This window comes from Pelodiscus sinensis, chromosome 12 (assembly GCF_049634645.1).
Source record: "Pelodiscus sinensis isolate JC-2024 chromosome 12, ASM4963464v1, whole genome shotgun sequence".
Classification (NCBI taxonomy): Eukaryota; Metazoa; Chordata; order Testudines; family Trionychidae; genus Pelodiscus; species Pelodiscus sinensis.
In genome coordinates this window covers 5,813,921-5,841,100 of record NC_134722.1, presented here as the reverse complement: position 1 = coordinate 5,841,100, position 27,180 = coordinate 5,813,921, and the positions used below count along the sequence as shown (strand labels likewise).

General features: G+C 54.3%; 1 protein-coding gene across 4 annotated transcripts in view; it reads right to left on the bottom strand.

The window, feature by feature from the left end:
• The window catches only part of KIAA0513 (KIAA0513 ortholog), a 94,100-nt gene that overhangs the window by 21,142 nt on the left and 45,778 nt on the right, over positions 1-27,180 (bottom strand). For all 4 annotated transcript variants that reach the window (XM_075939936.1, XM_075939932.1, XM_075939933.1 and 1 more), the window contains exons 2-8: positions 15,125-15,653; positions 9,214-9,313; positions 8,704-8,777; positions 8,102-8,172; positions 3,958-4,156; positions 1,146-1,186; positions 569-656 (exon numbers count right to left, since the gene is read on the bottom strand). In XM_075939936.1, the coding sequence (XP_075796051.1) occupies positions 569-656; positions 1,146-1,186; positions 3,958-4,156; positions 8,102-8,172; positions 8,704-8,777; positions 9,214-9,313; positions 15,125-15,477 (926 nt within the window). In that variant the 5' untranslated portion in view covers positions 15,478-15,653. The remainder of the gene's footprint in view (positions 1-568; positions 657-1,145; positions 1,187-3,957; positions 4,157-8,101; positions 8,173-8,703; positions 8,778-9,213; positions 9,314-15,124; positions 15,654-27,180) is intronic.

Sequence of the window (27,180 nt, the reverse complement as noted above, 5' to 3'; positions counted from 1 at the left end):
GGGGCTCGTATGCCCACCGCACGCAGCAAAGGGAAGTCAGCTGGCGTGAGCTTTTCAGTCCTGGTTTTGGGGGGGGGTCTGGTCTAGGGAGGCAAAATCCCATTGAGTTGGCTAAACCGGTTAAACATGCAGCTTAACCAGTTAAAAGGGGGCAAGTGGAAAGGGGGATGCGCCAGTGTGGCTGGAGTGGCCCCTCTGCTTGCTGCTGGGCTGGAGCGCCTCCCTCCCCCCGCCTCCAGCCTGGCCACAGCAGCCCCTGTCCATAGCAGGCCTCCTGCATGGGGCTGAAGCAGGGGGGAGCTGTTCCAGCCCTCACCAGTTAACCCTTCACATCCTGAGTCTGCTCCGTGGCCGCACTGACAGATTTCATCGGTTGGGGGGCGGGGGAAGGCAGCCGTGTGCAAAGAGCAGAGTACCAGGATCAGGCCCCCGGCGGAACAAGGAGGAAGGGCAGTAAGTCACGGGGCCAGCCTGGGAGGACCAGCGGCGGCAATGCTGGGCTCAGCTCCGGGAGCCGCACGGCTGGTGCTATGCTAGGGGTGCCATTGCCCGTGCAGGGTGGCTTTACCAGATCGGCTGCTGCTTCAGGTGCATGTATAAATAGATCTTCTCTCCCTTCTTCTCCTCTTCCTCCTCCTCGGGGCTGTACAGGGAAACTGCGAGGAAGCAGATGTCCCGCTCAGGCTGCGAGGCGGCTGATCGGTACCAACACAAGCTTAGCCCGAACCTGCCCACCCCACGCCCAGGCCGCCTCCCTCCCGTAGCCGGGAAAATATCAGCTCGGAACATCCCCCAAGGGGAGAGAAAAGCCGAGCCGCAAGTAGCGGGCTCTGCCCACGCTCCGTGGGGGAGGGGAACGACCACACAAAGCACCACACGGCTTGTGCGCGGGCTGCGTTTGGCAGCCGGGGGATGCTGCTGTGGACCGGGAGATGCTACCGCTCTGAAGAGCAGGCCAGGAAAACTTCCCCGGCAGCTGCCTGAAGTGCCGTGGCAACCCCGAGCGGCTGTCAGTCACGGCAACTTGGCTCTGCCAGCCACTTACGTGATGCTGGCTGAGCCTTGGGTTATCACACCGTGGCTGCCCTCCAAGCCCCTCCTGGATCCCTTCGCTGAGGCCACTGCTTCGTGGCCGCTCTGCTTACCTGTCTTCTGCAGCTTCTCCTTTGGCTTCTCTTCCCCGTCCCTACAGGGACAAAAGCACATTGTCAGCTCCTCCCTCCCAGAAACCAATGCCCCACAGCAGCAACCAGTTCTGCCCCCTACCAGCCCATACAACTCTCCCGCTGACATGCACCTTAGGCCACCGGGCGAGAAGCTATGGGGACATACAAGCGACTGACTGAGAGGTGCTACGTCACCTCAGCCAAAGTACCTAGGGAGAGCTCCTCTCAACCACCACCTCACGCCTACGCAGCCTATTTCCCCAGAACGTCTCCCACTGCTTGGCCGACACTCTTCTCTCCAAAGCAGGCAAGCCCATTATCCCTCTCTTACCTGGGCACTGGGAAAAAATTCCAAAAAAGGGCAACAAAAATGCTGAGGGGTTTGCAACAGGTGCCATAGGAAGAGAGATTAAAAAGACTGGGACTTTTTAGCTTAGAAAAGAGGAGGAGACAAGGGCGGTGGGGGGGGGGGAGGGGAGAGAGAAATAGGCTAGAGGTCTATACAATCTTACTCATGGCTGGTGTGGAGAAAGTGAATAAGGAAAAGTTATTTACTTGTTCCCATATCACAAGAACTAGGGGTCACCAAATGAAAGTATTAGGCAGCAGGTTTAACACAAACCAAAGGAAGTTTTTCATCACACAACACACGGTCAATCTGTGGAACTCCTTGCCAGAGGATGTTGTGAAGGCCAGGACTTTAACAAGGTTCAAAAGACAGCCAGATAAATTCATGGAGGATAGGTCCATCGATGCTTATTAGCCAGGATGGGTAGGAATGGTGCCCTTAGCCTCTGTTTGTCAGAAGCTGGGAATGGGCAACAGAAAATGGATCACTGAAGGAAAGAACAGAACAGGCAATCATCCAAGGGCACCTGGCACTTGCCATTGTTGAAAGACAGGACACTGGGCTAGGTGGACTTTTGGTCTCACCCTGTATGGCCGTTCTTAGGTTCTTTTCTGTGATGGGGAAACTGAGGCACAGGGAGGCTGGTTGATGTGCCCAAGGTAATCCGGAGACTCAGTGGCAGAGCCAGGAATGCATTCCAGTTCTCCTGACTTCCAGTGCCACAGCTAGCCACTAGAGAACCCTACAGACCTGGAACTAGCCACTCTTGCAGAGTCGGAGCAATGAGTCGGAAAGCCCACAGAAGGCTGTTCCCTTCTCTCTGTAGTGACGTTTCTCACTGAGAGAGTCATCTCTGAACGGAGAGGCGGTCTTGGGGACACATGTATGCCCATCCATGAACACATGGGCCTCCTCCCCCCACTCCCGCTGGTGGTCAAACATCTCTCTGGCGTTTAAGGAGTTTATACTTTCTGCCAACTAGCATTACAGGCTAGAAATGAGAGCAGCCAACGGCATGCGACATGCAGGATTTCTGCTGCACACCGGCATGGTCTAGCCGGGCAGCTAGGCAGATGGCTTTCAGAGCAGTCTGGGAACCACGGAGACCCTGTCGTGGCACACAGTAAGGACAGACCTCACTAGGAAGCCCACGTAGAGTGAAGAGCTACCACTGGAGAGCCTGTGCAGTTAGGGGCTCACACAGATTGAAGGGCCTTGTCCATGCGTGCTGGGTGGAATCGTAGCTACCCATGCAGCTGTCTCACCCTTTAGTGCAGCCCATCGGGGTTCTGTGCAAAACGTTTTGTTACTGTTGCTCATGCGCAGGGTTGCCACATGCCCCTGGTTTCCATCCAGAGTTTTTTTCCTATCGCTATTACTAAAGTGACACACACAAATCAAGGGCCCATGAAGCGAAGTGGGGGCTGACTACACACAACACTGATAGTAAGAGCCAGGTGCTCCCTCTGCAGCCAATCGGCACCCCCTGAAAATCCTACATACCCAAGAGCAGTTAGCAAAGCATTGACTGTGTGTTGTGTGACAATCTTCACAGAATCATAGAACACTAGACTGGAAGGGACCTCGAGAGACCATCCAGTCCAGTCCCCTGCCCTCACAGCAGGACCAAGCACCATCTAGATCATTCCTGATGTCTGTTTAACCCGCTCTGAAATATCTCCAGTGATGGAGATTCCACAACCTTCCTAGGCAATTTATTCCAGTGTTGAACCACTCTGACATGTAGGAAGTTTTTCCTAATGTCCAACCTAAACCTCCCCTGCTGCAATTTAAGCCCATTGCTTCTTGTCCGATCATCAGAGGCCAAGAAGAATCATTTCTCCCCCACCCCATCCTCCCTGTGACACCCTTTTAGGTACCTGAAAACTGCTATCAGGTCCCCTCTCAGTCTTCTCCGTTCCAAACTAAACAAGCCCAATTCTTTCAGTCTTCCCTGAGCTCGTGTTCTCTAGACCTTTCATCATTCTTGTTGCTCTTCTCTGGACTGTCTCCAATTTCTCCCCATCTTTCTTGAAATGTGGTGCCCACAACTGGGCACAATACTCCAACCGAGGCCTAATCAGCCAGCGTAGTGCGGAAGAACGACTTCTCGGGTCTTGCTCACCACACTCCCGTGAATGCAGCCCAGAATCATGTTTGCTTTTTTGGCCACAGTGTCACGCTATGGACTCTTGCGGCCCACTAAGATAGTGAGGGGGCCACGTGAGTGGCCCGCCACCAGCGTAGGTTGCCCATGACTACTCTAGTGGCTGGGTGAATGTGATTTGGGGAGATGAAGCCCTGAGAGGTAATGGAGGTCCTCATGCGTCTATCCCAGACAGTACAGGCATGTGTCTGGCTGACAGCCACGTGGCCTGTATGTCGCGCTCATGTAGGCCGCAGCACACGCCCCCCACTAGGGGTGAGCGGAGCGACACTCACTCGCTTTTCTTGCCCATGAACTTGGTTTCCAGCCCCCCGAAGAAGCCCTTCACGTTCTCGGTCTTCGCCGACGTGTTCTTCAAGAGGCGCTCGGCGATGTCTTTCTTCTCGGCCAGCCAGCTGTTTGCTGACTTCAGGTACGAGTCGATGCTCCCCGTGGGCTTCTCCTTCGCCTCGGAGGGCAGCGCCTGGGCTTTCCCTACAAGAGAAGGGGGCGCAAAAACAGCTTGTGGAAGGGATCCCTCAGTAACGAGAGCGAGGCTGCTCCTTACCGCAAAGGCTGCGGTGTGACTAGCTCGGGGTGGGCAATTATTTTTGAAGGGGCCCCACTTTACGCATTTACGAAGTGGTGGCCGGCCATCCCGGAAGGGGCGTGGCCTCGGGCAGAAGGGGCGGGGCCAGGAGATTTCACATGCTCTCCCCCCTCCCCACCAGACTCTGATTAGCCTGGGGGCGAGGGAGCAGGTGAAGTCTTTGCCCCCCATCCCTATCCTGCCAGGGGCACGTGTTGCCTAGGGAACCACCAACCATTTTGAACAGCTGGCAGTTCTCTCTAGGCACTGCACAGCCCAATTGGGGGGGGAAAGTAGGGAGACTCTGCGCGTTCCCCTGTTCTCAGGTCTTGATTGGCCTGGGGGCAGGGCAGTCATGGGCCGGATCACTTGGCTTGGTGGGCTGGACCCGGCCCACAGAGGCTGTCCTGCCCATCCCTGCTTAACTACAAGTGCCTCAAGTCCTTACTCCCAGAAAGGGCACAAAGACACCAGGTGTGTAGCCACCTGGAGACTAAACCACCCAGGTGAGGCTTTACAAGGCAAAACCCCTGCCTTGTCCCTCTTCGCCTTCACGCCAACAGCACGCGTGAGGCCCTGCGTCTCCGGAACCAGCAGGGGGTGCAAGACGGGCGACTGAGGCCTCGAGCATGCTTGTAGCTAGGGAGCAGAGTCCCTTGTGGGCTGCAAGAGCAGAAACAGTCCCTCAACTGCAGCTTTGGGGCTGCGGGGACGTCACAGGTCTGAGCTCTAGAGGAACGCTCCCTCCCAGCCCCGCTCTGCGTATTTTAGGAATGTCATTTCCCCTCTCACCTGCTCTGCATTCACCACCCAGAGATAAGCCTCTTGCTCACTAGCCCCCAGACGGTTCAGGCTCCCCAGCTACAGCTTGTCCCAAAGGAAAATACCCACTTCCTTGTGCCATAAGGCGGCCTCAGCCCTTCTCCACTTCACTCTCCATCCCAGTTACTCAACCACCCAAATTCTGATACTGAACAGCTCTGGAGAGCAGCTGCCCTGCAAGCTAGGGACAGACCCAGATGATGCTGACAGGTGGCTACCCTCAGGGATGTAAAATCCCAGTTAAAAAGTTAACCAGGTAAACGGGATGTTAAACGTTAGCCTAGGTTGCCCATCACATTCTTGTCTAACAGTTTAACTGGGATCCCAGGGGTGGTGGGACTGGCCATGCTGGAGCAGCCCAGCTGGGCCCACCGCTCTGCGGGCTGCTCTGGCCAGGCCCAGCCCATCACATCGCAAGCAGCGGCAGCTCGGGTCTAAGGATGTGCCATTGCGGTTAACTGACTAGTCGATGGAATTTCCAACAACTACCCAACGAGTGGATAGGCATTTCCGCATTCCTCCCAATGTACAAGAGCCCCCGTTAAGGCTCTTGTACATTTCAAAGGAGGCATGTGGAACGCCGCATGCAGCCCAGGACCAGAGGGTAGTCCCTCTGACTCCGGGCTGCATGCAGGAGTGCCTGCTTTGAAATGCACAAGAGTCCCCAGTGGCAGCTCTTGTGCTTTTCTAAGCCACAGCGCCCTCCCCAGCTGAGCCCAAGCTCCGCGTGGCATTTCCCCAGAACCCGGGGTCAGCTGGGGACATAGAGGCAGCAAAATGGGGAAGAAGAAAGGGTACTTCAAAGCAGCAGCGCTGCACAGCTGAGCCAGGTATCAGCTGTGCAGTGCTGCCGCTTTGAAACCCTAAGGTGGCATTTCAAAGGGGGAGCCTGGGGTCAGCTGGGGATCCCCAGCTCAGCTGTGTGGCGGCTGCCCCACTGAAATGCCACCTCGCGTTTCAAAGGGGCAGCTCCACGGAGCCCAGGGTCAGCTGGAGAGTCCCCAGCTGACCCTGGGCTCCACGGCGCTGCCCCTTTTAAATGTCACGTTGGGGTTTCAAAGCGGCAGAGCCGCACAGCTGATCTCCTGCTCAGCTGTGCGGCGCTGCTGCTTTGAAGTACCCTTTCTCCCCCGCCTCCACTTTGCTGCCTCTATGTAATAAGTTGAGTAGTCCTTAACATCCTTACTCAGGTCAGGCTGGATCCATAGAATCACAGAACTGGAAGAGACCTCAGAAGGTCATCAAGTCCAGCCCCCTGCTCTAGGCAGGACCAATCCCAACTAAATCAACCCGGCCAGGGCTTTGTCAAGCTGAGACTTAAACACCTCTAGGGATGGAGACTCCACTACTTCCCTAGGGAACCCATCCCAGTGCTTCACCACCCTCCTAGTGAAATACTTTTTCCTAATATCCAACCTGGACCTTTCCCACCACAACTTGAGACCATTGCTCCTTGTTCTGCCATCCGTCACTACTGAGAACAGCCTCTCTCCATCCTCTTTGGAACCTCCCTTCAGGAAGTTGAAGGCTGCTATCAAATCCCTCCTCACTCTTCGCTTCTGCAGACTAAACAGACCCAAGTCGCTCAGCATCTCCTCATAAGTAATATGCTCCAGCCCCCTAATCATTTTGGTTGCCCTCCGCTGGACCCTCTCCAATGCGTCCGCATCCTTTTTGTAGTGGGGGGCCCAGAACTGGACACAATACTCCAGATGTGGCCTCACCAAAGCCGAATAAAGGGGAATAATGACATCTCTGGATCTGCTGGCAATGCTCCTCTTAATGCACCCTAACATGCCATTAGCCTTCTTGGCTACAAGGGCGCCCTGTTGACTCATATCTAGCTTCTCATCCACTGTAACCCCCAGGTCCTTTTCTGCAGAACTACTACTTAACTGGTTGGTCCCCAGCTTGTAACTATGCTTGGGATTCTTCCGTCCCAAGTGCAGGACTCTACACTTGTCCTTGCTGAACCTCATCAGATTTCTTGTGACCCAATCCTCCAATTTGTCTAAGTCATTCTGGACCCTATCTCTGCCCTTAAGCGTATCTACCTCTCCCCCCAGCTTAGAGTCAGCCGCAAACTTGCTGAGGGTGCAATCCATCCCCTCATCCAGGTCATTAATAAAGATATTGAACAAAACCGGTCCTAGAACCGAACCTTGGGGCACTCCGCTAGATCCACCATACTGTGCTCCGGGTGGGGGCCGGCTGGAGGTTGGAACGCCCAGGACAGGTCGGAACGCCCTCCTTTCCAGCCCGGCCAAGCCACCAGTTATCCCTTAACATCCCTAGCTACTGTATGTAGCATCACAATCACCTTGCAACCGCCCATCAGGGTGGGTGCAAAGAGGGGAGAGTGTCACCAGGTTATTTTCCCGACTCATGATGGCTAGAGGAAGGGTGACAACATGGGGTCTCTGGCTCAAAAAGCCATTAAAAACCCCACTCACTATAAGCAAGACCTAGACCCCTCAAATGTGTAATGGGGGACGGGACGTGGATGAAACCTGCATTACAAACAGCCCGTCTTCCATGTTTTTGCAGACAGTGGAACAAAACCCTTAACCACTGGCTAGTCTAACCAGGGTGAGTTGGGGGGAGGGGGGAGGTTATGAGAGAGATAGATGATAAAATTCCAGGTGGTTTCTGCCAGAAATTGTGGTCAAAATGAGCGTTTATCCTGCCTGCGTGGACAGGGGTTAATCGGAATCTCTGGCTGGCTGGGGCACAAGAAAGAGCGATTTAGAGACACTTGGTAATTAAAAGAAGCTGGTCCCAGTCATAACAAAAGAGCTGCCACTGGACATGGATTTCTTATTGTAAAAGCTCCCAGCTCAGTGGAATCAGAGGCGTCAGAGTTCCTAGCAGGGGGGAATCTCTGAGCCTCACGAGTCCATTTTAACCCGAGGGCACAAACTCTGCCCTGTAGCACCATCCTAACGAGCCCTTCCCCAACTCCTATTCTGCAGAGCTGTGTCAATGCCCCTGCTCCTTTGAAAAGCACCCCAGGCCCACAAGCCGCTTACCGATGTAATAGTACGTGAAACACATGGTCATTAGATTTTTGGCGGGTCCAAAGTCATCCATCTGGTGACACCTGAAATGGGTGGGGAAGAGACGGAGGGAATAAACATAGCAGAACGTGCAGGTGCCCTGCAATACTAGATGTTCCGGGACCTGGCCGTCTCTGTCATAGTGTCAGCTTAACCCTCCCCAAGCTCCAGTTCCCGTAGATCCCAGTCGGGAAATGTCAGACTTACTGCATCCCGCCTGCTCAGAACCCCACCCAACTCAGCGTTACCTTCCCTAAACCCACCTGCCTTCCCAGGAAGAGCTCCCCTTCCCTGCTTTCCACTAACCCAGACACTCTGCTTCCAAGTAGCATGGCGCATTCACGTTGGAGCGGCTGCCACCTGGGATGTGACCCTCCAAACAATTTTGGGGCACAGAAAGTGCTTGCATAGAGGTCGCCCTGTGACTCGAATAGGGCCAGCTCCTGATCTCCTACTTAGCCGAGGCTCCCAGAATTGGGCGGGGGGGGGGGGGGGAGGCAAAGCACCCCTCTCACGGCTCGGGGAAGGCTGAGCGGCGAAAGAGGAATCCTGCTTTGCCACCCGCCGTTACTTACTCAAACAGCACCACGGCGAAGGACTGCACCAGCCGGTAGAACGTCTGCTCCGACACACACTTGGAGTGACAGCGCTGCAAAGACAAAGGGAGCTGACGCGCGCCCGCTTCCTCGCCGCTGCGAACGATGACGCGCTGAGACGAGGGCGCCCAGGGCGCTGGGCACAGCGGGGCAAGGCCACTTCCTGCTGGTGTGACCGCGTGGGATTGTACTTGGGGCTGGGAGGGGTTTTGAGACGTTATTTTCAATTTTTTAAATTGAAACGAGTGACTTTTCTCTAATGGTCTGCTGCCTGGTGAGTGGAACATTTGCAATTTTAATGCAGTCCCCTGCATACAGCTCTGGCCCCCAGCGCTCCCCTGTGAGATGTTCTCCAAACGCACCACTCTGCTGGTCTATCAGGTGTCCCCAAGACCCACCCTCCTGCACAGACCATCCCCAGGCACCCCCATCTGCTTTGGCACAGAGGAGTTATTGCCAGGCAGCTGTTATCCCTGCCTGTCCCCTCACCTGAGCGCTGACGTATCTTGCAAACCACTCCCTGCCTTTTCCGTGCTCTCCGCTGCACAGCTCCCCAAACTTGGCCTTCTCTTCTTGGTCCAGGTCCTCCCTGGAACGGAGGAGAAATCAAACAGGCTTTAAATCCCCCTCCAGCATGGAGCAGAAAATTCTGCAGCATGTGACACGAGTGGAGATGCTCAGAGAACCAGGAGCAGATCCTGGCGTGGGAAGAAACCCCCAAGTTCAATCAAGGACACAGCTGTATCAGCAAGACCGCTGGTTGCAGGACACATCTGTATGGTCATGCACTTTAGGCTGCTTCTTGGCCTCTGCCTTGTGCTCCTGGTCTTCACTAACAGATGCAGTATCTCTCGGGGGAACATGCTTTTGTTCAGGGTATCGCCCGTCACTGAGGGCATGTCCACACTGCAACATACATGCCTGGGCTGGAGCCTAATCCCCTTAGCATCACTACCACAGCTGCACTAATTCAGGGCTCAGATGAGGGGCTCCAGGCTATTGAGGGGCCGGAGGCTCTGAGCTCGAGTTGAGCCAGGACCCAGGATCTGAGCTCCATCTCTCTGCCGTGTAGACGTAGCCGTGTGTGATTCGGGTCCCAGGCAGCGGCTGGAAGTATCCCATAATTCCAAGGGGCAGCTCCCTATCCCAACACTGTGCTCTCCTCACAATGAAAATCCGCACCCCTTGGCAAAAGTCTGCCTTGACCCACTCTCTCCTGAACAGGGGTCTGCAAGACTCGCAAAGAGCCTTCAGGGTTCACAACGGAGAGCGAACCCATCAAGCCTTCTGCAAGGCCAGCTGCTCCCTAGTAACATGCAGGCCAGGCAGCACAGTCCGAGGGCTAAAAGCGGTGACATTTGGAGGGAGGGGGATGCGCTGGGACAGTAACTTTGACTCAGGCCTGCACCCTGCAGTGTGGACACCTGAGGCCCACGTTCGAGCAGGGATTAGAAAAAAGTCCTAATGCAGGGTTCAAACACCATGTAGACGCACTAACCCAGGGTTCTCTGCCACAGGTCAGCTGACTCGAGTCCCACTAACCCTGGTCTGACACTGCAGGAGAGACGTACCCTGGGTCGAACAGTCATCCTGTGGTGGTCCCCACTTACTGACTTTTTGGGGACTTCTCCAGCCCACAGGGTGCCCGCTCCCAGCCCTGTGCTGGGGATGGGGGGCTACCACGGGCTCCCAGGGTCCTATGGGCAAAGGTTGCCCCAGTCCCCCGCAGGCAGGGAGCTGTTCCAGCACACCCCATTGACTGGTTAACTCAGGGGTTGGCAAAAGGGCCTCCATGGGCCGGATCCAGCCCGCAGAGGTCCTGCTGCTCCCCTGCCCCCAGGTCAATCAGGGCCTGGGGGCAGGGCAGCGTGCAGTCTCCTCCCGCCCTGCAAGGGGCTCGGCACTTAAGAGTCAACCGCCAGCTGCTGCTCAGCTGGTGGGTGACCAAGTGTGGCGCTGCCTTGCGGGGCGGGGGCAGACTTCCCGCAAAGTCTCCTCCCACCGTTGGACAGGTCGGGGGCAAAGACGTCACGTGCGCGCTTGCCCACAGACCAATCAGGGTCTGTGGGCGGGGAAGCAGGAAGCGTCCCAGCCTTGCCCCTTCCCCCTTAAGCCCTGCCCTTTCCGAGGCAGCCCGGGGCCCCTGGCTGAAAATTATTGCCCACTCCTGGGTTAACTGGAACCGGTAAGAATCCCCCATTAACCAGTTAACCTTTCCTAGATCTGTAACGCAGTCCCCGCTTCAAGGAGCCCACATGGGGAATAAGGATGAATGACAAGACACGATTGGGTGGGTGAGTATTTCTCGCCACAGCAGGAAGGGGAGGTACCGGGTGAGTGTTACACTCATCGGTCTGCTTGCTGAAAGGTATTAGGACTGGTCATGCAGCCTCCCAGGTGGCACGTGACATCTGGCAGAAGTAGCAAGACACGACACATGGCCAAGAGCTTATGACCCAATAGTTTTTCCTAAACATTTTCAAAGGGGCATCCGTCACTCTCCAGAAATTCTTTACACACCATGAACAATGCTCTGGTGGCAGCAAGAGAGAGACAAACCACTCCTGCCCTGTGTGGCAGGGAGGAAGCGGTTAATGAAAATCAGGATAAACTTAAAAAGTGACAAATGGTCTGGTAGCACTTTAAAGACCAACAAAACATGTTGATGGCATCATGAGGCACAGCCCACTTCTTCAGATGACCAGAGTGTTGGATGTCCAGAACTAAAATAAATAGGGAAGAAGGGGGGGGGGGGGGGGGAGAAGAGGGAGAAAAAAATGTGGGGGGGGGGATGACGACAAGAGGAGGCAGTGGGTATAAAAATATCAAGGGGAAAAATCAAGGGGAAAGCCAAGCTGGAATGTAACAGGAAAAACAAATAGTCTATATTTCTCAAACTGGGGGGCGGGGGGGGGGAGTGCCCCCCTGAGGGGGTGTGAAGAAATTCCAAGGGGGGGGCGCAAGGTGACTCAGCCCTCCCCCCCCCCAAGTTTTGCTGCTATTTTTGCTTTTTGGCCCCCATCAGTTCCTTTTTTTTGTTGTTGTTGCTGGGGCGGGGGGGGGGGGGCATGAGAGTTTCTCAAAAATAAAAAAGGGGGTGTGATGCTGAAAAGTTTGGGAACCGCTGGTCTATAAGCACCTACAGACTGGATAGTCAAAAGAGGCAGATAAGAACCATTAGTAGGCAATCAGAGAGGAAGAGTACTAACAGCAGGCCGGGCTATCCGGCACTGGCCAGGCACAGCGGATCCTCTGTGTCTGCAGCAGAGGGGGCTGCCTGGCAGAGAGGGAGCAGGCAAAGCAGCACTGCTGTGTGGAAGCACCGTGCACGTTAATGGAAGCTGCTTTGGCGAATGGTTTTATTTTACTTTTGAAGAATCCAAAGGAAACAAAGCCCCTAGCTCGGCGAGGAGCCAAGGTTTCTGCTCTGGGTTTGGATAACGCAGAACTGCAGATCCCAGGCACCAGCGCTCACAAACGAGACAGAAGCGTTACACATCTCAGGGGCTTCTCCGGAGCCAAGGAGGGAGTGCTGCTTACCGAGAAGAACTGCCAGCTCGGAGGCAGCCAAAGGGGATTTCTGCTGACGAGTGCTCAGACTTGCCAGGAACATTGTGGAAGTGAAACAAGAGCTCTATTCTCAAAGGGTATTTGCTCGGCCACTCAACTGGGGCAAAAACCTCACCGGAAACAGAAAGGGAACCTCCCTTCCACTGTGGTGACAAGGAACGTCCGCGCGCTCGGCTCCTGGTTGGGATTCCCACCTGGGGCACTCTTCATGCACACACAGCGCACGGGGAGACAGCCCGTTGGCCTGCACTGCAGGAGTCGATTGGTTTGGTGCGATGAAAAATGTCAGCAGGTAGATGTTGACATGTGGACCGGGTGGAGGCAGCTTCCCCGCCCCTGCTGCCTCTGTATCAGAGGCAGCGGTGCAGGAGGAAGGACAGGCGGGAGCCGGTATATGTGGGGAGCTGGCTTAAAAGCTGGCTCCCCGTGCACACTGGCTCCCACCTGTATCAGAGGCAGCAACGGGGGGAGGAGGCCGCATGTAACCGTGGGCTCGTTGGTTAACAAGTGCACGTTTACACTTTCACACCCTCACTCAGGATGTGAGCCGGTTTCTCCCGTACAGTCGACACGATGGAGGAGGCTCCATCTGCCATCCCTCTGACCCGTCCCAAAGAGCACTTTGTGCCAGACAGCCCCTCGCTGTGCTCTGGATCACTCCAGCTGCCATATGGCAACTCCTTGCTCTCCCTTCCAGCTCAGCGGTTCAGCAAAGTCCCATGTGACCAGGCACCCCGATCCCAGCACAACCCCCCAGTGCAGTAACCTCCCCACTGGACTGGTTTAGGACCCTGCTCACAAGGCGGCCCCCTTCCCTGCTGCTTTTGGCAATTTGGCTCTCAAGAGGGGGGAAGGACGGAGCTGCCGATTTCCACAGCAGCAGCTGAATCACCCCAAGCAAAATCCTCAGCTCTGCCGAACGCTTCCCAGCAGATCTGCTCAGTCACGGGGGATGCGCTGACCCACGGGAGGGTACAGACCAAAACAAGGAAGCCGTGCTGCCGGGTTAAGGGCCCGAGGCTTCCGCTGCCGACCCACAGCAAAACAGACCCCTGCGTGCGTCGGAGCCCCTGACATTTACACGAGCGAGGAGGTCTGCATCAGAGCCCGGGCAGCGCAGGCGTGTGCAGCAGGGCGCACAGGACACAGCCCCGTTGTGTCCCCTCCCGGATCACATGCAGGCTAAGCAGAGTGATCAGAGTAATCGAAGCTGGCAGCCAGGCCGGAGCCGGTAAGTGGGCCCCCAGGGGCAGGCAATCAGACTGGGACGTGCTGTTCCAGGCAGCACAGTCGGAGGAAGAGCTGCACGTAGGGGACACGCCAGATGCCTCTGCAGCTCCAGCAGGTAACAAGACACAATGTCAAAGGCCAGTCCCTGCAGCCATCCTAATCCAGGCACTTAGCATGACTCCGCTGGCCTTCCTCTAAGACGGCTCCAGGGTAGCGGCAGGGAGAGGGACGGCTTCTCCGCAGCGCTTCTACCAGCCACATGTCAATTCCACCCCCTTCTTTCCTGGGTACGTGCAACACAGCCACAAGCACACAGGCAGCGCCCAACATGCACCTCGAGCCGATGCCCCATCCCACTCCCCAACTGTCATCCCCCGACTCAGTTGTCATCTCACTTCACGGTCCACTGGCTGCTCGGTATGGAAGGAACAGAGCAGAGGGACGTATGCATGAGGGCACGCACCCCCCCGAGGCCACGCAGCACGGAAAAAGGCCTGGTGCTGAGCACCCGAGCAGCCCAGCCTGCGAGTGCGAGGACAGGGGAAAAAATAGGTCTAGTTAATTTCAGTCCCTTCAAGAGGGAGGGGAAAGTGCAGAACCTAATATCCCTCGCTGTAACTACTGTCCTTTTCGTCAGAGGATCTACAAGCGCTGAGAAGCACAAGTGAATTTAGCCTCAGCCTCTCATCCCCACTGGTTAGGTTAGGAATGGTCCCATTCTAGAGAGCCACAAAACTGAGGCAGGGAGAAGAAAAGGGACTTGCCCCTAACATAGTGGCAGAAGCAGGAGGAAGAGTAGGATCCTGGCCCCCTGAATCCCAGTCCCTGGCTGTAGTTCCTCTAAGAGCACCACGTGGAGGGGAAATCTACATTTGCCAGATGCGGGAGGGAGGAGAATTTAAGCTTTGAAAAAGGGCAAAGCAGAGAAAAGTCACGCCAGGGAAAGTTACTCAGCAGTGTGCTCTGGAGGAGGGGGCAGCTTCATTATTCCCCATGCTCCCCCAGCATGCACCTCTGCCCATAGCAACCCCCTTCATGCCTGGCTCCTTCCACCCCCCCATCCCAGCATGCACCTCTGCCCATAGCAACCCCCACTGTGCCTGGTTCCTTCCACTCCACCCCATCCCAGCATCCCCCTTCCACCCTCCCATCCCAGCATGCACCTCTGCCCATAGCAACCCCCACTGTGCCTGGTTCCTTCCACTCCACCCCATCCCAGCATCCCCCTTCCACCCTCCCATCCCAGCATGCACCTCTGCCCATAGCAACCCCCTTCATGCCTGGCTCCTTCCACCCCCCATCCCAGCATGCACCTCTGCCCATAGCAACCCCCACTGTGCCTGGCTCCTTCACCCCCCCCATCCCAGCATGCCCCTTCCACCCCCCCCCCATCCCAGCATGCACCTCTGCCTAGAGCAACCCCTGCCATGCCTGGCTCCTTCCACCCCCCCCATCCCAGCATGCCCCTCTGCCCATAGCAACCACCTTCATGCATGGCTTCTTCCACCCCCGCCCCCATCCCAGCATGAACCTCTACCCATAGCAACCCCCGCAGCGCCTGGCTCCTTCCACCCACCCGCACCAGGCCTGGCTCACTCACCCCCCGCTGAAGATCTTCTCCACATACTGCCTCATGAACTCCCGGCGCTCCACCATCACCTCGTCCTTGGCGGACTCGGTGCTCTGATTGGACGAGAAGGACTCGTTGGACGAGGAGCGGCGGTAGTTGTTCCAGCTGTGATGACTCGGCGAATCCCCCATGTCGTTCTCGCTGTCGGCCGACTCCGTGGTGTCGCTCTCCTCCCCCACAGACGCCGGGTCCCCCAGATGCTCCAGCAACCCATTGCCGCTGGAGGGCGGAGGGGGCGAGGGAGCGGGCTCCGCGGGGACAGAGGCTGGGGGCTCAGAATCAAAGTCAATGAGGTTCCCCACCGGCACGTGGGTGGCCTCCATGGCTCTTGGAGTGGGCGGGTAGCAGGTTGGGAGGCCGCTTGGGCTGGGCTCGATTTCCCTTTCGCCCGTCAGTGAGATTTCGAGGCCATCCGCAGCTCAGCGTGGCAGAGGCGCTCCTAGGATAAGCTGGCTAGAGCTGGCAGGTCCCTGCGAGGCTCCAGACGCTCAGAAGGCATCTGAAAGACAAGACACAACCACCACTGAAAGCGCAGCCTGGGGAACTGGTGGCATCAGGAAAGCCCCAGCCAGAGCAGCAGCGGGCCCAGAACTTCCCAGGCCCCTTTATCCTTCCAGCGACAGACCCTTATTCAGCCGATTCCCACTCCTCCACCAGCTGTGGTTACTATACTAGCAGGACAGGGAGACAGCAACTGGCCAGTGCCGGCTTTGCAGCCTTACCAACCCACCCACCTAGCGGGCAGTTGCAGCTTTTCCCCTAATTCGCCCATTTGGCCTGGTAATTTAATTAGCTCAGGCTTTTTGCTGAGTGGCTGTACAGTAATTCCTCATTTAACACGTTTTCGCGATAGCACGATTTTTTTTTGGGGGGGGTGCGTTTTTCAAACAACACGATTTCCCCCAGCCAGACCTTCACCGACAGCTGTGTGGGGCTTCCCCCTTCTTCTCCGCCCCAGCTTGTAGGCCGGCAGCTGGGTTTCCCCAGTTGGCTTGTCGCCGGCGGCTGCGCGGGGTTTCCCCCGCCTCCCAGCAAAGTGGCGGCAGGTTCACCGCTCGCCGCATCGTTCCCCGGTTCCCCTCGCCGGACGCCTTGCGCCCTCTCCTCCGCCCCCGCTTGCAGGCCGGCGTCTGGGTTTCCTCTTGCAACAGACACCACCGCTTGAAACGCAACCCCCACCTTTTCCATTATTTTCAATGGGAAAATGGACCCTGCAGAACACGTTTTCACTTAACACGATCGTTTTCTGCAACATATCCATAGTGTTAAGTGAGGAATTACTGTACTCAGCGTTACATGGTTTTCTTCCTCCTGGTTCACTGCCCCTTGTAAAAGGAGCCCCTGGGGGTTGCCCCAGCGGGATGGGAACTGCCCTTTTGTGGGGGAAGACAGACAACAGAAGCCACATGCCATATCTGGAAAGTGCGCTCCCCGGCTTGACATACAGAACTGGTTTTTGCGGTGGCGTTGCACCTTGTTGAAGAACCATGGTGGGTGAGACCATCTCTTTAGCTGAACCAGCCTCAGTTGGTGACAGAGAAAGTGTCCAGTTCCACAGAGAGCTGGGAAAGGTACTGTGAGGGTCAAAGCAAGGAGGAGCAGACTGGGACACATCGGGGTTAACAGGTGGCCAGCCACCCTTCAAAACGAAATGGGCAATTAACCCTTCTGCAGTCACCGGCTCGCTCTCAGTTCTCACTCACCAAGAGAAACCTGCACCACGCCTCCGAAAGATGCAGCTGGGAGCTCAGTTTCGTGACTCTGCTTGGCACCCAAAATTAGGGACTCGCAGCAGACAGACTGGCTACGTCTACACTGGCACAATCTCACTCAAAAACTCTTTTGCGGGAGAGTTTCCTTGTGCAAAAATTCTTCCAGAAGAGAGCATCTACACTGGCATGTGCTTTTCTGCAAGAGATGTGCTTTTGCGCAAGAGCATCCATGCCAGTGGAGATGCTCTCTTGCGCAAGAAAGCTCTGATGGCCATTTTAACCATCGGGCTTTCTTGCACAAGAAATTCATGTTGCCTCTCTACACTGGCCTCTTGTGCAAGAACAGTTGCGCAAAAGGGCTTATTCCTGAGCGGGAGCGTCAGAGTTCTGGCTTAAGAAGCCCTGATTTCATACATTAGAATGTCAGTTTACTTGCGCAAGAACTCGCGGCCAGTGTAGACACAGCCACTGGCTTTACGTCTCCATCTGTCTCCCACTAGCTCTTCTTTGTCCAACGCCTGCAGAAACGTTAACTGCCCACTTCACGCGCAGCATTCCAAAGCACCTCGGACAATCGGCTGAGGAGCCATGTTGCCCACCACAGACATGCAGCCACCTCTGGGCTGCAATGCAGCAGCTGCTTAATTGTGCACAGCCACTGGCTAGGACAGGAAGGAAAGGAGAGCACCATACTGAGCTGAAAGTTGGGAGATTCAAAGTCCAACAGCAACTGGAGTGGAATCTGAGACACCAATGTTCATAGTCGTCATCTTGCAAAAAGGCCACGAGACTGTCAATGCACCAGAGGGGTCAGAAAGCAATTTTAACTTCCATTAACAGGACCCCGTCCCACACATGGGACGCGCTTGCCCGCACAACCCCACCAGCAAGCGGGTGCCGCATGGGACGCAGCAGAGCTTGCTTGCTGGCCAAAGGCTGCCTTGCAGAAAGAGCATCCAAATCAGAGAAAGCAGCAGCCCTGTTCTCAGGGAGCTAGCTGGACCCAAAGGGGAGCCACTGACAGCTGAGAATGCATTCTGACAAGCAAACCATGTCAGAGCAGAATAGCTGCAGCAGCGAGACAGGCCCCGCAACCCAGATCCACCAGGAGCACGTACGCACCCACCCAACTGGGGACACAGCAGGTCCACCCCCCCCACTGCCACGTGCAGAACTAGAAAAGGGGATTGCCATGGAAATGCCTACATACTGGTCCTCAATCCACCCCCTCCCGCCGCAGAGCCCCCAAACCCTGAGTAGTAAAAACATTTATTTCTTAAAACGTTGTTACTAATCCTGTGTGTGATGGTAGCATCTTAGGAGCAACCAAGAATAGGTCCCCATTGCGCATGGTGCCGTACAGACACATAATCCCTGCCCCTAATATCTTATCGCTGAAAGAGACAAGAGAGATGCAGCTACAGGTCTGGGATGTAACACACAAGCAGAGCGATCGTGATGACAAAAGACAGGTCGGCACCACAACTGTTTCCCTTCTTTGGGTGGGACTTAGGGAAGACAGGAGTTTTTACACTGTTTTAACCCTTGCCTTACCCCACTGCTCTGTTTATCTTGTTGCATCAATCTCATTTAGATTAGCAAATCCAGATTTGGACTGCGCTGGTTGAACGAGCTGGTACTTTCCGTAGGAAGAGGAGTTTTGTCTGCCTGGGTCTCAGCTTTCATTATATACATGCCCATGAGTGCTTCTGACAAAGATAACTAGAGGGTTTGGCCACACAATACCCCACCTAAGTCTCTTAAGAGACACAGGGAACGCGATGCTCTCAGACGCGTCGCTGCATTGAGGATCAAACCTGGAGTCTCAGGATAGAAACTCATGAGCTTCTGCCATTGCTGAAAAGCCAGCTTGCTCAGCTCCATGGTTGGAGCGGACGTGACCAGCTGGCTGCCTTATTTCAAGGTAAGTCTGTACAGCAGCTGGCAGCACGCTGCAGAGCACAGGTAGACAGAACAATTTGCTGGTCCTGCTTGGGTCGGTTCCCTGAAACCAGCGGTGTGGCCAACGTAGCACGGGCAGCCATCCCACCCCACCCTTAGCATATGTCCTCCAGTGGCTAGCCTGAGCCCCCCCAGCCACACTGCTGTTTCTAGCGTGCTGGGTTGAGCAGCACTAGCATGTCTGTTTTCCCGGGCCTAGAAGCTGCTTCCTGATGGCTGAGCAGAGGAGCCCTCCTGATGGGGTCTCACCAGGCACTGTGTCTTGTCGGCTCTAGCTCAAATCCACCAGAAATCTATTAGCTGCCATTTAAAAGCCAACATGCAACCGCAGGAGAGACAAAGTGGATAAGGGAACATCTCTCATTGGACTCGCTTTTGCGGCTGAAAGAGCCCAGACTCGAAGAAGAGCGCCATAGGTTTGTAGAACCGACTATGGGCCACTCTTGACTATCTGAACAACAAAAATGATGAAAGGTCGAGGGAACATGACTTATGAGGGGAGACTGAAAGAACTGGGCTTGTTAAGTTTGGAAAAGAGAAGACTCAGAGGACGTGACAGCAGTTTTCAGGTATCTAAAAGGGTGTCAAGGAGGAGGGGAGAACATTGCTCTCTGAGGATAGGACAAGAAGCAACGGGCTTAAATTGCAGCAAGGGCGGTTTAGGTTGGACGTTAGGAAAAACTTCCTGTTAGGTGGTGAAACACTGGAATAAATTGCCTACGGAGGTTGTGGAATCTCCGCCAATGGAGACATTTAAGAGCAGGTTGGACAGACACCTGTCAGGGATGATCTAGACAGCGTTTGGTCCTGCCATGAGGGCAGAGGACTGGACTTGATGACCTCTCAAGGTCCTCTGCAGTTCTCGGGTTCTACGATTCTGGAACAGACATGGCTGCAGCAATGCTGCAAACAATGTGCAATGATCCCATTGCTAAACAAAGCGCAGAAGAAAAGAGGAGGAGGAGCATATTATAGGGACAGGCATTATCTACTGCAAGTGGCATCACGAACGGGCAGAATTGAGGGGAGCACATCCACTCCCTTTCCCCCACACTGCAAATCACTGGAGCTGGAGCAGACTCTTAACTGGCTCTAAAGTCAGGTGTGTCACAAATGCAACAAGCAGGATTAGCACCTGTGATAAGTTTGCAACCGCTGCGAGACCTCTTGTGAAATACCTCTCTGATATGGCGCCCATGACACTTCATAAACTTGAAGGCGTTTACCCTCCCACACCTCTGCGAGGCACGGCAGAGCTATCATCCCCCTAGCACAGGTGGCAACTAGGTCCAGAAATGCTAAGTGACTTGCCCAAGGTCAAACAAGGTGTCTGTGGCACAGCAGGGAAATGGCCCCACCGGACTGTCCTCCTTCAACATAAAAATATAAAACTTGCTGCTCAATTCGTCAGGACTCTCACAGAACTTCCCAGGCTCTGTGTGCAGGGAGCAGCTAGCTCTGGTGACCAGACGCCGTGACCGGCACTAGGGTTAGTTGATTAAATTAAATTGAACAAAAGTCGATTAGTTGATAAGCAGGGGGAGCCACAGCCAAGTTAGCTCCCGGGGCTGGGAGCTAACCCCACTGTGGCTCAGCCTTTTAAATGTATTATGAGCAGCCAGGCTCTTAATACATTTAAAAGGCTGAAGCGCAGCGGGGGGGGGGGGGGGGTAAGGCGGAGGGGGGAAGCCAGTGCGACCTGGGACAGCTGATTCCCAGCTCACACTAGGCCTCCCACACTGTGCACCAGCCTTAAATGTAAAAAAGGCTGGAGTGCAGCGGGGGGACCCAGTATTAGCTGGAAAAAAGCTGTCCCGCCTTGCTCTAGATTCCTCCCTGCCCCCCCCCCCCCACAATTTTTAAATGTATTAAGAGCCAGCGGGTTCACATTTGTTAGTTTCCTCCAAAAGGTTCCTCACACAGAAGGGGATTCCTCTCCGCCCCCCCCCCATGAATCCCCATTCCCTCCTCCTGCCTGCCCCATTCTACTCACCCAAACACTGCTGGGATCCAACCCCCCACCCTGCCCACCCCTCGCCAGCACGTCTACACTGCAAAAAAGGGGGTGCTCTTTGCTCGGGTTAACACAGTGCAAAGACGGCAGCAAGCTGGCTTTCTAAAGCGGGTTAGCAGCCGGAGTTCAGCCCTGCCCTATAACCCAGGGTTGAATTCGAGTCGCTAACCTGAATTAAAAGCCAAGAGGCTGAAGCATCACTGCTGTTCTAACCCAAGGGAGCTGATCCTAGTGAAGACAGACACCTGTTTCGCTCTGGAGTCCTCCATGCCTTTTGGTTACAGTTTTCATTGAGATCCCCCCTGCCGGAGCCACCTGTGTACATACAGCTGCTGTTAATCAGGAGCAATGAAAACCACAGGGGTCGAGGGAATGTCTGTTTCTCAGGCGCACAGACCCATCCAAGAAGCCTGCCCCCAGACAAAAGCACCAAGGACAGGCTATGGGGAGAGACTGGCTGCCTGCGCATTATAAAACCCCTTCTGAACACAGAGAGCCTCTAGCCCTCCCCCCCAACAGGCAGCTTTGCCAGCTGCTCAGCACTACCCAGTAATCTGCTCTTTGTATGGCCAGCTGCAATCACCAGTAATAAGTGCCTTCCGAGACTGTTTCAGGGGGTGTCAGATAGCAGCTGTCAGAGCCACCAAGAGGCTGCATTCCCGTCCTTCTGCAGTTTGATGGGTCTACCCGGGACCCAGGCCAGCTCCTCACTTGCTCTTCTGAGCTAGAACGCTGCACACACACAAGGTCTCTCCACCAGCCTCAGGGAGGCCGGGAGCAAGCCATGGACCCACATCCGGCCTTTCTGCACGGCAGGGCAGTGCCCGGGTTCTAGTTGAATCACTGAGCACTCAGTTCGCTGTGGGCTCCGCCACCCAGCCCCACACTATTTCAACAGGCTTGGAGCATGGGCCCCATTCGCTCCACACAGACCAGGATACAAACGGCTCAACAGCGCCAAGCTTCGCATCTGAGCTTGGTCAGTCTCTGCCCACCAAGACGTGCGGAATTTCACATGCTCGGGTCACCTTGTCAAACCAGCTGCCCTCCAAAGTGATCAGCAGACAAGGGTGCACAGACAAGGGCACAAGAGGGAGCCCGGTGAAACGCAAGGGACACCCTAAAGGCTGCGACTTTGCGTTGCTTTATGGGATTTCTAATCCCCAGAATGCTGCACATGGAATGATACCGACACGGCTGATCCGGCCACGCAGAGCACCGCACACCACAAGCAAAGCCAGCGTGCAGCTGGGGCGCTTCCCCCACTCCCCAAAAGGCAGTTTTACTTGGAAGAGCCGCCTGCCTGCGCTGCGAGAAGCATACACCCCCCGGGGTGGCCACTCTGAGTCTGAGAAGGACTCAGAAGGACCATTGTACATGGCCAAAGAGTCACAGTAATACATAAGCTGCCCCCTCTCCTGCACCCAGCACCTCTATCCATCTCGGACTGGGATACAAAACAGGTAACGAAGGCAGCAAAGGCGACTGTAAAACCCCACAGAGGCAAAATGACGAAGCGGAAGAAAGGGGTTAGGTTTTTTTTTTTTTTTTTTTTTAAAAAGAGGGGAAAAGTGTATTTTACTCATTTCTGGGTTTCTTACCATGAACATCCAGCTGCTGAGATTACAAAGTGAGCGGATGCCACTTTAGGGCAAGTTAATGAGGCAAGGTTCCGCGGAATTATTCGTATCAAGGAGAAGCGGAAGAGGGAAATAAGGCAAAAGCCTCAAATCAGTAGCAGCCAGTATGTGTATCTACAAAACTACAAGTACATGTTCAGGTGAAGAGCCTCACTTGACATACCCACCAAAAGCAGAGTTGCCCCCTTTGCGCGCTAATGCCCGACAAACCCTACAATCCAGCATTGAAGCCAGGTAGAAGTTCTGCAGTAGGCTGTTAACAGCATCAGCTGCTCTGGGGAATTCTGAAAACAAGACTTGGAAACATGGGTATGCAGCGTAGCCATATTCAGCCCTGAGCTAGGAGATCATGGGGTTTTTTTTAAAATGCTTTTGTCCATCTTTAATGGAATAAAAGCTCTTAGAGATCAACAGCATCTCTCCCTTGGTAAAATACAGCCAGGCATTTGGCCACTCAATGAAAGCCAATAACTCGCTAATTGCATTTAATCTGTAAGAAACTTCCACGCAAAGGATCACAACAAAAAAGCACTGCCGAGCCAAAAAGTGAAACCAAGTGTTATTAGTCAAATATGCAGCATTGAGACAAGGGCTCTCAGAAGGACAGCTGCTTAAAAAGGATGAGGTCTAGCAGAGATTGCACTGCGAGAAAAGGAAGATCCCAGGTATTTATGTAGGCTTTTAACACACATCCATCCAACTCTTGTTTTGCTCCCATTTAGCTGCACTTCCTGGAACATAACAGCTACGCATTAAGAGTATTTTTAAATTTCAGCAGTTATTCTCAGACAGACTGATCAATAGGGACTTCTGCACCAGCCTGCCCTTGGAGTCCTGTCAATCCCGCATGAGGCAGATCAGAAAGGCACGGAGAGGTTCCTAGCGCTCAGCAAGAACAGCTCAGGGGCAAGAGAGATCCAAAGTTTGGGAAGCCGGAGCATTAAGCTAAAAAGCGAAAAGCGTTAAGCCTCCGACAGGCTTGCTACCACACGGCTGGAAATGCACAGCCAGCGGCCCTGCATTGTTCGGGTACCATTCGAACACGTGCATGGCAGCTCTCTGCATCTCCCTGTGACGAGCAGCTAGGTAGTGGGCCTTTCCCAGCACTGCCTAATACAAATCTCACTACCGTAGGCATCACTATCGGTTTCTCAGCAGGATTAAGGCCCCTATGGCAGTTCCCAGGCAGTGGCAGGCTTCTGCATGGGGGAAGTCAGGCCTATATTAGGGATGTAAAAATGCATTTAAAAATGCAACCGCTAAAATGGTCAGTGGTTACGCAGGCTGTGGGCTCTGTAGTACAAAGCTTAATACTGCAGACCCCGCAGCGAAGCCTTCTCAGGAGCAGAACTGGCAAGGGCTACTGCTGGTCCTGCTCCTGGAGAGCCAGCGTGTAAGCTGCAGGGAAGAAGAGGCTGCTTCGGGGAGGCAGGGAGCTGCTCCTGCCCCTACGGATTAACCGGAACACCTCACCTGTTAATGCTGAGGCTTGCCTGTTGACCTTTTGCATCCCTAGCCTACGCAGAACCCAATGGATCAGCTAGTGCAGCACACCATCTAATTCTAGTGCTCCTGACGAACAACAGGCAAGCAAATGTTTGCCTACAACAGTGTTTCTCAAACTGTGCTCCGCGGAGTCCTAAGGGCTCCACAAGACATCTCCAGGGGCTCCATGAGGTCTAATGCAGCCAACATCGACAGGTACAACACATATAATCAGTGGACCGCTGGGGCTCCGCATCAATTTTTAGGCATGTAAAGGGCTCCGGAGCCCAAAAAGTTTGAGAGCCGCCAGCCTACAACACACTTCCTCACACCCGCTGCCAGACAGCGTTGATGCTATCTCCAGTGAATGGGCTAAGATGGAATCTGCTGAGTTACTGAAGGAGGCTTGCCTCCTAGCTCGGATACAAGAGTGGATGTGACCTTCTGGGGAGAGAGGACCTAGGGTGTGGGCTGAGCAGTCCTAACGGAGGATCCACAGGAGCGATCAAGCCAGGAAGGAAGGCGTGAGCTGAACATTGTTACACCTGCATTAAGGAAAACTAACTTATTGGGGGGATGGAAGGTAATTTCTACTCTAAATGACTTGTAGTCGGAGAGCAGGTTCACAAAGGCAGCTGCCCACAGAACACCATTCAAGATTTGTAATCGCTCGCTGGATATCTAACTACACCCTGATTTAACAAAATGCCATTCAGCAACCCCAGGAGTTTTTCTACATCTCTAGCTGCTCTGAGTTTGAGCCCAAACCACAGTCTGAAAGAACGGAGCACTAGGGAAAATCCCTTCTTGGCACTCTGGAGGCCTTGCATTGCAGGGCCTTGAAAGAGTTTATCAGCATGAATTAAACCCAAGCCGCTGCATGAAGCAGGAAAGCGTCCCAACTCCCCAGACTAAAACAAAGGCAATGAGAAGCGAAGGAGCTCGCTTCTAAGAAGCGCAAATAGTCAGTGGCAGAGCCAGGAATGGAAGTCAAGCCATTTCCTTGCTCCTAACTTTAGGGTATGTTTCCCTCCTTCCTCAATAATTCCAAGGCCAAATTTAGGTCAAGTCAGACAACATTCTACCATTTCCAAAACACAGCAAAGCCTGTGAATTCAGAGGCACATGGATCTTGTCAATTGGACCATTGAGTTCAGTGGTGAATTGAAATGGAAAGGGACTTCCCAACGGGTTTATTGACAGGATTATGAAACACATTCGGCGAGTTTAATCATATCTGCTAGATACTACAATTTCAGGGCCGCTTTCTTCCAAAATAATTACACAGTTCAACTAGCCAAACAAGGTCTGTGGGACATAGAGCTGGCTGCAAAGCTGCTTGGGTAGCACATGAAAACCCAATAGAGCATCTGCATCCTCAGAGGCGGAGGAGAGCTGGAATACTTACGCTAATCAGTCTCTTCCCGCTGAAAGCTCGAGAGTGAAATCTCACCAGCCGAGAAATATTTGGCTGGAGCCGACCGGAAATTCAGCTGCCTCGGCCCTGTGGGTTTCACCGCATAACAGGATTTTCAAGTCCCAGCTGACATTCTAAAACAGAGTTTGCTTTATTATTAGCATACCCTGATGGGGAAAGGAAATGGGAACCCTTCCCAAGTGCTTTCAGGTTCAGGTTGATGACTTTGCAGTGCAGCAGCTCACTTTGGACTTGACCTAACCGCTGTTATGCGGGGCTTAATGGAAGTTAGCTCTTTATATAGCAAGGGGTCAGGGACGATGAAGCACTGAGGTTCACCAGTTTCTCGTTTAAAGGGATACTCGCCGTCTTAATAACATTTAAGAAAAGAAAGAAAAAGAAAAGCTGCCTTTGCTATGTTAAACATCACTCAATTAACCAAACAGGAAGCAAAAATGAAAGTGGAATGACTTAATTCAGGGGTTCTCAAACTTGTAATACCACGACCCCCCCTCTCCATTGCTGCAACCAACCTCTCAGTTGTTTGCTACCTCCAAGTTGCTTGCGACCCGTTGGGACCCACTGTTTGAGAAACACTGATTTAATGGTTGCTGGGGTCTACCTTTCTGCCCCTCTCAGCTTGGACAATGGAAGAAACCAGCTGCCCTACTGTCTTGGTGCAAGGCCCTAAGGGAACACCGGGCTGCTTAAAAAAAAAAAACATTCCAAGAGGAACAAGACTTTTTAAACACACTGGCGCTAGCCTCAGGTATGGGAACGGCTTATTTGCATTAACTGGGCTAAGTCTATCTAGCTGGTTGCCTTTTAAGTCAAGCGGGATAAGTTAGTTCAATGGTGGGCAATCTGCGGCCCCCTGGGATTCTATGTGTGGCCCGCAAGACAGTCTGCTCACCGTTGCCCACGCAGGGTTTCCAGATTCCGCTAGTTCCCATCCATGTCGTTTTTTCCTACCAGCGTCACTAAAGCGATGCGCACATGAAGCCTGGGCAGGTGAAGTGACGTGGGTGCCGACTGCACACAACACGGACTGGGAGAGCCGTGCACTCCCTCTGCAGCCAACTGCAGTGCCACGACGGTGCATTCAGCACCCCCTGCACATTCTAGGCGCGCAAGCGCTGTGAGTAAAACTGCCCTATCCCAGGACAGCATCTTGGTGATGACAATCTTGTAGCCCACTGAGGTGAAGGAGGGCCATTAATGTAGCACATTAACTCTCCAAGGGTATGTCTACACTACCGCGCTAGTTCGAACTAGGAGGGTAATGTAGGCATACCGCACTTGCAAATGAAGCCCGGGATTTGAATTTCCCAGGCTTCATTTGCATAAGCCGGGTGCCGCCATTTTTAAATCCCCGCTTGTTCGAACCCCGTGCCGCGCGGCTACACGGGGCACGAACTAGGTAGTTCGAACTAGACTTCCTAGTTCGAACTACCGTTACTCCTCGTGGAATGAGGAGTAACGGTAGTTCGAACTAGGAAGCTGTGACGGGGTGACGCAACCCCGCCACTTGCTAATGCCGCGTGCCACGGCTGCTAATGAAGGAATTAGCGCCGCGGCCGCAGCCGCACCGGGGCCCGGAGCGGTAGCGCAGGCACGTCTGCAAGACGCGCCGGAGAGGAGCGCTGACGTCAGCAGCGCGCCCGAACAGAGTAGGGGGAGGGGCACCCGGAAGTGCGAGCATCCGGCGGCGCCGAGGGGCGCCCAGATAAAAAGGACCCTGGGGCAGATGAGAGGAGAACGGTGGGAGAAGGGGCGAGGAGAGGTGAGAAGGGGGC